The following is a 12,440-nucleotide window of genomic DNA, read 5'->3' as shown; positions in this document are numbered from 1 at the left end:
GAGTTAATTTATAATGTTGTGTTAGTTTCTGGTGTACAACAAAGTGACTGTACTTTTTAATATTCTTCCCCTCACCTAACCCCTGTGGTAACCATAACTTTGTTTTCTTTGATGGTGCTAGTGGTAAAGAACCCACCTGCAGTGCAGGAGAGGTAAAGAGACGCGGGTTTGATCCCTGTGTCAGGAAGATGCCCTGGAGGTGGGCACAGCAAGAAACTCCAGTGTTCTTGCCGGGAGAATCCCTTGGACAGAGGAGCCTGTTGGGTCACAGTCCATAGGGTCACAAAGAATGGGACACGACTGAAGCGACTTAGCATGCACAATCATAAATTTGTTTTCTTTGACTGTGAGTCTGTCTCTGCTTTGCAAATAAGTTCATTTATATCATATTTTAAATATCACATGTAAGTGATGTCATATACTATTTGTCTTTCTCTTTCTGACTTATTTCACTTAGCATGATGATCTCTAGATCCATCCATGTTGCTGCAAATGACATTGTTTCATTCTTTTTATGACTAAGTAGTATTCCATTGTGTATATATAGCACATCTTCTTTATCCACTCATCTGTTGATGGATATTTAGGTTGCTTGCATTTCTTGGCTCTTGTAAATAATGCTTCTATGAACATTGGGGTGCACGTATCTTTTCAAATAAGAGTTCTCCAGATATATACCCAGGAATGAGATTGCAAGAGTGTATGGTAGCTTTGTTTTCAGTTCTTTGAGGAACCTCCATACTGTTTGCCACAGTGGCTACGCCAGTTTGCATTCCCACCAAAGTATAGGAGGTTCCCTCCCTTTTCTCCACATTCAAGGTGAGGATGTGTGGCTCCTATATGGTCCCTTGTCCTCTGGGACCTCAGCTAATCCTGAGGCAGAAAGTGTTCCTTTTTAACATTCTGTTACATAAACCAATGGGTAAAAGGACTTTGACCAGGAGCAAAGGTTGAATAGAAAAATATGTCAGTATTTACAAACTGAATATGGAGTCTGAGTTCCCTGTGCTCCCTCTCTTGTACTCACAGGGACCAACTGAGCGAGATGTCATACACCACAATGTGCATTAAGGAGTCACTCCGCTTGGCACCTCCAGCCGTGTCCATTTCCAGACAACTCAGCAAGCCCATTACCTTTCCAGATGGACGCTCTTTGCCTGCAGGTCTTTGCATTCTTTTCCTAAGCAGTTTCTAAAGATCACTGAATCCTGGGGACCACAGTGAAAAAGACCAGAGGGATTCTCAACTCTTGGAAGAGTCAAAAGACAAACTTCGGGATAGCTGGCTTAGGGTTGGGCACCTGCTAAGTTCTCAGTGGGTAATGCCTTGACCAGATGTGGGTTTCTGAGACTTTCCCAAAGGTATATAGTCATTTGAAGCAAAGCTATGAACAGAACCTATATCACCAGAATCCCAACTCAGGGTTTCTTCCATTATGGGATGTTGTTTCTAAGATAATCCTGGCTTGGCTGCATTTGACACCCAGCAAGACTTCATGGGAGATGAACACTTTTATCTTTATCTAGAAGACCCAAAGAGGGTCTTTGTCTTCATCATCATAGTAATATTACCCTAGTAAGTATGCAGTACTTAAAAGTTTACATAGAGCCTTCAAATAGATTATCTCATCTTTTTCATCTTGGAACACGCTCTTAGCAGATGCTTATATGTGTTTTGCAGTTTACAGAGCACTTTTAGATAATTTTGGTGTAGCCAAAAACCCACTGGGGGATCCCAAAGTGCATTGAGCAGAGCTAGAACTTGCTCAGAGGTTCCATGTCTGGAGCCCAGTGCTTTTCAGAACAGCACAAGTACCTGAGCAGGGCAAGTGGGAGGCAGAGAGATCACATGAGATACGCTCCACTTAATCTGCTTCAGTGTTCAATTAACTCTTGCCCTTAGGAACAAGCCAACAGGATTGCTTGTATCAGTACCAACAGCCTGTCACTTACTGTCCCTTTGTTGACAGATCTAGAATTACTTTACCAAAATTATTTCTGATAACCCAATAATCCTCAAATTATCTCACCTCTTTTTTTCCTTTTTTGTTTTTTAAATTTTATTTATTTTTCTTCTGTCTTTTTTAAAATCCTCATACTACATGAACATTTGCCAAAATTCCCTACTTCCATGTATGACCTGCACCAACAGAAACTTGTCATTGGATCTGCAGAGTGGAAGTACAATTCTGTTCCTAAATGTACCTAAGCTGTTGTGTCTGGATACTTTATAGTCCATGAATAGATGCATAAACAATTTCTAGAGATAGTGGAAAACATAAACATAGGCTATCATTTTGACATGATACCAAGAGTGCCTTAAGATAGAATCAGGTATTAAATAGATCATTGATTTGAAAACTGAGGTGCCACCAGACCCCATCTTTTTATGGGTCCTTCACTGCTGGCATCAGCTACGGCCCACAGAACTCTGCCAGGAACTAAGTCTTTCCCTTCAAAAAGAAAAGTGTTACTGAAGAGCAGTATAAAAGGAGCTCACAACTTGCTCTTTTTTCTGCAATCTCTTTTATTTCCTTCCTTTCTCAGGAATGACTGTGGTTCTCAGTATCTGGGGTCTCCACCACAACCCCGCCGTCTGGGAAAACCCACAGGTATGACTGTCCCACTCTCCAGATTTCCTTTCAATGCCTTTTATTGGTCAAACCCAACAGGAAACCCCGTGGGTCAGTTTGGAGCCCAGAGCAAGGTGGGAAAGGGAGGAGAAAGGATCTGAAGAGGCAAAAAGAAGGTTTGGAGCATACCTGAGTCTCTTGAAACTCTAAACACGTGTGTAGATACTTCCTTTTTTATACGCTGCTAGTTTCAAACCCGTTATGTGTAACGGCAAGTTGGACAACTGATCACGTAGGTCATCTTGGCTTGACTTCTAAGTAGATGCACTTGTACCTTCAAAGTGCAAATACTACCACCGGCCATGGTATTTCTGCTTTCCTCTTTCCTAGTCTGGGTAGCAGACTAATCACCTGGGAGACCAGACAAGGTCAGCAGGTCTACAGTTGTACTGTCCAGGGTGGTAGCCATTAACCACATGTGGTGTGGAGCACTTGAAATGTGGCTGGTTAGAACTGAGATGTGCTGGGAAAGTAAAATTTTGCAGCTGTAGTACAAAAAATAGGAAATATTTTCTTGAAGTAATTATGTATATGAATTCATGTTGGAATGATCATATTTTCTGTTAAATAAATTATATTAGAAAATTCATTACCCCTTGTAAAAATGTGGATACCAGAACATTTGAAATTACATATGTGGTGCATGGATATTTCTGTTGATCGGTGCTAAGCAGTAGCTTCAGAAATGTGTTAATGGTGTTTTGGGGATGGTCGTGGGGTTACCCTCTCATTTCAGGTCTTTGACCCCTTGAGGTTCTCCCAGGAATGTAATAAAAGACACTCCCATGCTTACTTACCATTCTCATCTGGACCAAGGTGAGGACTATTTGAAGTTTTTAAAAACACATAAAAATGTTTACCTGGAAACAGCCTTCTCGCTTCAGCCCCCCAGCTCTATAAGTTCTTCTATGGAAACTTATCTTCTCACCTGACCATGAGGTAGATCTTAGTGCCTGTTTGAGCCACTGAAAGTGTCAGTTAGTTTCACGAAGGACAACACCGTTTGCTACGGCATCCTATACAGCCATGGCTCAGACGGCTAAACAGCAAGGCAAGCTGTTGCTCATGGGTTCAATGCAGGTTCACTCCCAATAAAGATGAGATGATTCTTTTTCAGAAAAACAATTTATTTCATCTTTTATTTCATCTTTATATTAGAATCTTAAATTGTAAGACACTTGATATATGCATCATGATGAGTCGATATACACTGTGAGAAGATTCCTTCCCATGTAGTTCATTAACATATTCTTCAGCTTACATACCTGTCCTTTTTTGTGTGTGAGAGGACATTTAAGTTCTTCTTTCTTAGCAAATTTCAGTTCTACAATACAGTGTATTACCAACTATGGTCATCATGTTTTATTATACATTAGAACTTCATGGCGGGTTGGGAGGGGGTGGAGGGAGGAACAATTCTGTGAGCAGCTCCAAGTGCCACCCTGTTTTGGAAGGGCATCAATTTGAACCTTCCAGCTCACATTCTTACAGGGAACAAGGTAAGTCCAAAGTCCAAAAGTTGGTATGGAATTTCATGTGCAAATGTATTGTTAACAACAGACTTGTTTTTCTAGTATCTTATTAAAGCGTCAGAAGAAGTATCAGTTCTTCCAGTCTCTTTTTTCTTGGTGTCTGCAGGAACTGCATCGGGCAGAATTTTGCCATAGCTGAGATAAAGGTGGTTGTTGCCTTGATTCTGCTCCGCTTCCAGATGAGAGTAGAGCCCACCAAGCCTGTTGTCTTCATGCCCTACGTTTTCATCAAACCCAAGAAGGGGATCTACTTGCACCTGAAGAAACTCCCCTAATGTTAGAGCCTAGGACATGATGATTTTATACATTTTGTTTTAAAGTTAAATTTCAGCTCAAGGTCCTGGAAAATAGAGAGTAATCAAAGTATGGTGACATAGGGTGTCACCTTGATATGTTTCTGTATGATTCAGAGATTTTCTCATCTTTTCTGTTTGATTCTGGTTATTACTAATGCCAAATATCAAGAATTTTCTAAGTGGCTTCCATATATTTTCTGCTGTTTTAAAATCTCTTTCAGAATTGCACTCATAATAGATGAATGTATGCTCACAGTAAAAGATTTACAACACTAGAAAAGCTATGGAGTAAGAAGTAAAAATCCCATTTCACATAGCCACACCTCCCTGCCCGATCCTACTGCTTTTCCTAAAAACAGAATAGCTTGGGATGCATTCTTTCAGACTTTTTCCTGTACATTTCATATATGCATATGTATGTACATATTCTTGTCTATGGGATCATATCCATATTATTCTTCCTTTTTTCACTCAATAAAAATACATCTCATTTCTAATCATGACTTCATGAAATTCTGTAATGTGAATATACTATAATTTTTTTAGCTCTTTTCCTATTATTGGAGACATTACTTTTAGTTTTCAAAACATGCTTATTGGCCATTTATGTTTATCTTTGTTTTGTTCTCTGTAATGTATATGTCATCTATGTTTATTTTTCCATGAAGTTATCTTTTTCTTATTGATTCATGTAAGCTCTTTACATATTGTGGATAATAATCCTTGATTATAACTTTTCTTTGTAATTTCCCCCCATTCTTTTACTTTTTGAAAACTGTATTTATGGTGTCTTTTATCATACAGGACTTCTAAATTTTCACAAAGTAAGGTATGTAAACTTGTCTTTGTGGTCTGTGGGGTTTGAGTCTGGGATAAGAAGGCTTTTGTTTGGAATATTTTCAAGACATTCTATATAGTTTCCTGATGCTAACAACTCTTGTGAAGCCTGAACAGGAATTTCTTAATGATTTCGAGATTCACCACTTATTTGATGTGTAAGTGCCAAATATTTGATACATATTAGATACTCAGTGGATTAATATACATGGTCCCTGCCTTCATGGAGCTTCTAAAGTGGAAAATGGATACCAAATAGATAAATACAAATTGTATTAATACTGAGTGCCATGAAAGAAATGAGTGGTTGAGCTAGACAGTAATCCAGTGGAACTTACTTCTTTTCACTTAAGTATAGTTGATTTACAATGTGCCAATCTCTGCTATATCAGCTTTACACATATATACATTATTTTTAAAATTCTTTTCCCAGGTTTATCCCAGGAAAATGAAATGAAAGTCGCTCAGGCATGTCCAACTCTTTGTGACCCCGTGGACTTCTCCAGTCCATGGAATTCTTCAGGCAAGAATACTGGAGTGGGCAGCCTTTCCCTTCTCCAGGGGATCTTCCCAACCCAGGGGTTGAACCCAGGTCTCCTGCATTGCAAGCGGCTTCTTTAGCAGCCGAGCCACCATGGAAGACCAAGAATACTGGAGTGGGTAGCCTATCCCTTCTCCAGTGGATTTTTCCAACCCAGGAATTGAACCAGGGTCTCCCGCATCTTAGATGAATTCTTTACCAGCTGAGCTACCAGGGACGCCCCTTCAAGCTGTGTAGGGGTGTCATTAAGGGATGGCAGTTAGGTTATCCCAGGAGATTGGATATAATTCCCTGTGCTATACAGCAGGACCTTGTTGATCCATTCTAAATGTAGTAGCTTGCATCTACCCAACCCAAACTCTCAGTCCATCTCTCTCCCCCTCCCTTCCCCTTGGCAACCACAAGTCTGGTTTCTCTGTCTGTGAGTCTGTTTCTGTGTAGTAGACAGGTTCATTTGTGCCATATATTAGTTTCCACAGTAAGTGATGTCATATGGTATTTGCTTTTAAGGGGAATTTACTTTAGATGGGGTTGTCTAGAACATCTTCTTTGAGAAGGTGACAAACAAGTTGAAACCTGAAGGATGGTAATGGAAGTTAGCCCTCCTTTTCCTCAAGTGCCTCATAGCAGCAAAATTATGGCAAGTAGATGGACAGTTTAAATAGCCCTTAAACATGATCCCTGCCAAGTAAAAGCAAACTAGTATTCTTGACAATATGGGTAGACAGTAAATGGAAAGTAAGCACTGATCACATCAGTAATAACCCACTCTAACAAGAAGGTCCCCAAATAGAGGGACCTAAACCAGATAGAAATTTCTTTCTTTCTCACATTAAAATCTCAGGGAGGCAAGTGGTCAGAGTTGGTAGCATGGTTTGCTTTACAAGACCGTCAAGGCATCCAGGCTCCTTCAGTCTTTTGTTCTCCATCTTCAACACGTGGCTTTCAGTTAATGATCTGAGATAGTTACCAGCTCCCACCACCGCATCTGCCTTTGAGCAAGTGAGAGAACATAAGAGGGAATGGGAAGGTATGCACCTTTCTTTATGAAAACATTAGCTGGAAATTGTATACATCCCTTCTGCTCACAGCTCTGCCTATAACCGACTTCCTCCTTTAGCTGAAAAGGAGACTAGGAAATGTGGTCTTTCACTAGGACCATGTTCTCAGCTAAAACTATCGATATTTCTGTAAGAGTGGAGAAAAGATGTTGAAGGGACACTGAGTCATCTCGGCCACAAATAGCCTACTGATGTTTTTAAAATAGAAACTGTATCAGGGATAGTGCTGAGACCGTGAAGGGTGTCATAGCATTTAGAGTCTAGTAATTAAAGGTCACCATTCAGCAGGCCGTACTGGTAAATCTATAAGTATTCAGTCTCAAGTCAGGAGTAGGTGATGTGGGCAAGTATCTTGAAGGAGTCACATAAACCTGACCAAAATGCCATCACTCTCTCTTTTGTCCCCCCAACTGGGAGATGGCACACAAGCAAAAAACAATGTTCAACTTCTTAAACACTAATCTTAAAGTTTTTCTGTAAAGGACAGTACACCCAACAGAGTTAGTTGTAAATCATATCAAGTGTCATGTTTTTATTCTTTACCTTTTGTGCATCACTGATCATTTTACAAATTTGAAGAAAACAGCAAATCTTCCCCCAGAAATACAGACATTTTCTAAGCGCCAGTAAAAGAGCTTGTCTATGATCTTGTGACACCAGTGGGCTCCCTGAGCCCGTTTCTGGAACCTATTGAGAGCCATTCCTTTGCCCTAATATCTTGGAGAACTTTAGCAGATGGATATGTCTAGTAGTGGAGGTACCCCATGTTCAGGAGGCAAGTCATTTCATCCTTAGGCAGTTTGAGAATACTGAACAAAAAAACAACTTCCTCCTTTGTAAAACTCACCCATTGGTACAACTCAAAATTTCTTTAACAATATATAGATTTGATGGATAGCTACATGTAAAAGGATGAAACTAGATAACTTTTCTCACACCATATACTCAAAAAAATAAAATGAATTAAACACTTAAAAGGAAGACTAGAAGCCATAAAATTCCTAGAAGAACACTATAGGCAGTGAGCTTTTTGTCATGGGTCTTAGCAATAATTTTCTGGATCTGTCTCTTTATGTAAAGGAAAAAGGAGCTAAATAAATAAATGAGACTGCATCAAACTAAAAAGCTTTTGCACAGGGAAGGAAACTATCAACAAAATGAAAAGCATACTGAATGAAGATTCAGATGATATGTCTGCTGCTGCTGCTGCTAAGTCGCTTCAGTCGTGTCCGACTCTGTGCGACCCCATAGACAGCCCACCAGGCTCCTCCATCCATGGGATTTTCCAGGCAAGAGTATTAGAGTGGGTTGCCATTTCCTTCTTCGAATGATATGTCTACTAAGGGGTTAATATCCACAATCTATAAAGAACTCATCAGTTCAGTTCTGTTCAGTCGCTCAGTCGTGTCCAACTCTTTGCAACCCCATGAATCACAGCATGCCAGGCCTGCCTGTCCATCACCAACTCCCAGAGTTCACCCAGACTCACATCCATTGAGTCAGTGATGCCATCCAGCCATCTGACCCTTTGTCATCCCCTTCTCCTCCTGCCCCATATATTAAAAAAATCCAATTTAAAAATGGGCAAAGGACCTGAATAGGCATTCTTCCAAAGAAGACATACAGAGGACCTACAGACAGATGAAAAGATGCTCAATGTCACAAATCATTGTTGTTCGGTCACTCAGTTATGTCCGACTGTTTGGAGCCCCATGGACTGCGCACGCCAGGCTTCTCTGTCCTTTACTATCTCCCAAAGTTTGCTCAGATTCATGTCCACTGAGTTGGTGATGCCATCCAATCATCTCGTCCTCTGTCATCCCCGTCTCCTCCTGTCTTCAATCTTTCCCAACATCAGGGTCTTTTCCAATGAGTCGTCTCTTGAAGTCAGAATCTTAGCTCACCTACTTTTCCTCCTGTTTACTCAGGAATGCCTTTGTTTCTCAATATTTGGACTCTTCACCACAACCCTGCTGAATGGGAAGACCCTCAGGTATGACAGTCCCAAACTCCACCCAGTGGCATCTGAGATAGTCAACAAGGATAGAAGGGAACAGAAGATATTCACAGTAGAGGGCGTGGTTAGAACAATCATCCATAGATTAGGAAAGAGAAAACAGAACAAAATTCCTGTGTTTTTAAAAGAAAAATACTTTGGGACTTCCCTGGTGGTCCAATAGCTAAGACTCTGCACTCTCGAGGCAGGGCCCCCAGGTTCAATCCCTGGTCAGGAAACTAGATCCCACATGCCACAATTAAGAGTTCATATGAATGAACTCCCGGAGTTGGTGATGGACAGGGAGGCGTGGTGTGCTGCGATTCATGGGGTCGCAAAGAGTCGGACACGACTGAGCGACTGAACTGAACTGAACTGATGCCTCAATTAAAGATTCTGCATGCTGCAAACAAAGACAGAAGATGCCATGTACCATAGCTAAGATTCAGGGCAGCCAAGTAGATAAATAAATATTTAAAAATAAAACAAAGAAAAGAAAAATATTTCCCATTTGTAAAGTTTCCAGTGTTCCATGACGATTCTTCATCAACAGAAACACATCACATCCTTTTGGGAAGTAAAAGGTATGTGATTAGTTGACTGACACAATGTCATTTAACCACCTTGCACCCCACTTTCATTTATTCATAAAGTCAAGCTAGTCATTGAGTTGTGATATAGACCACAAACAATTTGTTACTGGAAATCATTAAAGTAGCAAAATTATAAAGTCTTTGCCTTGTAAAACATTAGCGCATATTTGAGTTTAGACCTTCAAAAATCCCACTCTCATTTACATTTAAAGTTAACCTGAATGAGGGTGAGAAGGAAAGGAGAGACCTACAGGGTCTGGAAGAGAAAGAGCATGATCCTTGGCTGTGAACCAGTGTTCAGAGCCATCACACAGTCTAAATCCAGGCCGTGCTCATCTACACCTCCCACAGAGATGGGGAGGTGGAGGGGCCAGGATCTGAATGACTTGAGTATTTGAATTGCCACCTCTTGACCTTTGCACAGGGATTCCCAGATGGCTCAGTGGTTAGGAAGCCACCTGCCAATGTAGGAGACACGGGTTCAATCCCTGGGTCGGGAAAATCCCCTGGCGGAGGGCATGGCAACTCACTCCAGTATTCTTGCTGGGAAAATCCCATGGACAGAGGAGTCTGACAGGCTACAGTCTATGACAGTCAGTCACAGAGAGTCTGACACAACTGAGCACACACACACGAACTTTATACAAGTCACTAGCTCAGTCTATTGGGAACCAAGACAAAAGAAAAGAGTAATAAATAATTTGATTCCTTGTCAATTTGTATATGACAAAGGCAGTTATTTACTGTGAAGGGATAATCAGTTCAGTTCAGTCACTCAATCATGTCCGGCTTTTTGCAACCCCATGGACTGAGCACACCAGTCCTCCCTGTCTATCACCAACTCCCGGAGTTTGCTCAAAATCATGTCCATCGAGTCAGTGATGCCATCCAACCCTCTCATCCTCTGTCGGCCCCTTCTCCTCCTGCCTTCAATCTTTCCCAGCATCAGGAGGCTTTTTTAATGAGTCAGTTCTTCGCATCAGGTGGCCAAAGTATTGGAATTTCAGCTTCAGCATCAGTCCTTCCAGTGAATATTCAGGACTGATCTCCTTTAGGATGGACTGGTTGGATCTCTTTGCAGTCCAAGGGACTCTCAAGAGTCACCGTTCAAAAGCATCAGTTCTTCAGTGCTCAGCTTTCTTGATAGTCCAACTCTTACATCCATATATGACTACTAGAAAAACCATGTGTTGTACTCAGTCACTCAGTCGTGTGACCCCATGGACTGTAGCCTGCCAGGCTCCTCTGTTCATGGGGATTCTCCAGGCAAGAAAACTGGAGTGGATTGCCAATTCTTCTCCAGGGAATCTTCCCAACCCAGGGATAGAACCCAGGTCTCCCAAATTGCAGGCAGATTCTTTACCAGCTGAGCAACCAGGGAAAAACCATAGCCTTGACTAGACGGACCTTTGCTGGCAAAATAATGTCTCTGCATATATGCTGTCCAGGTTGGTCATAGGTTTTCTTCCAAGGAGCAAGCATCTTTTAATTTCATGGCTGCAGTCACCATCTGCAGTGATTTTGGAGCCCAAAAGAATAAAGTCAGCCACTATTTCCCCATCTATTTGCCATGAAGTGATGGGAACAGATGCCATGATCTTAGTGTTCTGAATGTTGAGCTTTAAGCCAACTTTTTCACTCTCCTCTTTCACTTTCATCAAGAGGCTCTTTAGTTCCTCTTCGCTTTCTTCCATAAGGGTGGTGTCATCTGCATATCTGAGGTTATTGATATTTCTCCCTGCAATCTTGATTCCAGCTTGTGCTTCCTCCAGCCCAGCGTTTCTCATGATGTACTCTGTATATTAGTTAAATAAGCACGGTGACAATATACAGCCTTGATGTACTCCTTTCCTGATTTGGAACCAATCTGTTGTTCCATGTCCAGCAAGGATCAAACCAGGATCTCCCACATTGCAGGCAGACAGTTTACTGTCTGAGCCACCAGGGAAGCCCTGAAGGGAAAATTAGTATTAGTATTAGTCGCTCAGTCATGCCTGACTCTTTATGACCCCATGGACTGCAGCCCACCAGGCTCCACTGTCCATGAGATTTTCCAGGCAAGGATACTGGAGTGGGTTGCCATTTCCTTCTCCAGGGGATCTTCCCAACCCAGGGTTTGAACCCGGGTCTCCTCACTGCAGGCAGATCCTTTACTGACTGAGCTACAAGGTAGTCCTTGAAGGGAAAATAGTGAAGTCAATAGATTTGGCTAAGTCGGATTGTATTTTAATTGTCCTAATGATTCATAAAGGAGATCAGCCCTGGGATTTCTTTGGAAGGAATGATGCTAAAGCTGAAACTCCAGTACTTTGGCCACCTCATGCGAAGAGTTGACTCATTGGAAAAGAGTCTGATGCTGGGAGGGATTGGGGGCAGGAGGAGAAGGGGGCGACAGAGGATGAGATGGCTAGATGGCATCACTGACTCGGTGGACCTGAGTCTGGGTGAACTCTGGGAGTTGGTGATGGACAGGGAGGCCTGGCGTGCTGCAATTCATGGAGTCATGAAGAGTCGGACATGACTGAGCGACTGAACTGAATTGAACTGAATGATTCATGGTTGCTTTTTATCCTAGGGACATATTAGATCTGCTCCTAGATTGCACAGTCTCTGCTTGCTCCAGATGTGTTTTCAATGGCAGGCCTTTAGGAGCATCAGGTCAGTTCAGTTCAGTCACTCAGTCGTGTCTGACTCTTTGTGACCCCATGAATCGCAGCACGCCAGGCCTCCTTGTCCATCACCAACTCCTGGAGTTCACCCAAACTCATGTCTATCTAGTCAGTGATGCCATCCAGCCATCTCATCCTCTCTTCTCCCCTTATCCTCCTGCCCCCAATCCCTCCCAGCATCAGAGTCTTTTCCAATGAGTCAACTCTTCACATGAGGTGGCCAAGGACTGGAGTTTCAGCTTTAGCATCATTCCTTCCAAAGAATACCCAGGACTGATCTCCT

General features: G+C 41.9%; 1 protein-coding gene across 1 annotated transcript in view; it reads left to right on the top strand.

The window, feature by feature from the left end:
* CYP4X1 (cytochrome P450 family 4 subfamily X member 1) overlaps positions 1-5,044 on the top strand; it is a 49,217-nt gene extending 44,173 nt beyond the window's left edge. Inside the window, exons 9-12 of the mRNA XM_070364907.1 lie at positions 1,030-1,163; positions 2,547-2,611; positions 3,369-3,448; positions 4,271-5,044. Coding sequence (XP_070221008.1) covers positions 1,030-1,163; positions 2,547-2,611; positions 3,369-3,448; positions 4,271-4,439 — 448 coding nt within the window. The 3' untranslated portion in view covers positions 4,440-5,044. The remainder of the gene's footprint in view (positions 1-1,029; positions 1,164-2,546; positions 2,612-3,368; positions 3,449-4,270) is intronic.
* The last annotated feature ends 7,396 nt before the right edge of the window (positions 5,045-12,440 follow it).

This window comes from Bos mutus, chromosome 3, assembly GCF_027580195.1.
Source record: "Bos mutus isolate GX-2022 chromosome 3, NWIPB_WYAK_1.1, whole genome shotgun sequence".
Lineage (NCBI taxonomy): Eukaryota > Metazoa > Chordata > Mammalia > Artiodactyla > Bovidae > Bos > Bos mutus.
The sequence above is the reverse complement of the archived record's forward strand: the minus strand, read 5'-3'. Positions and strand labels throughout refer to the sequence as shown.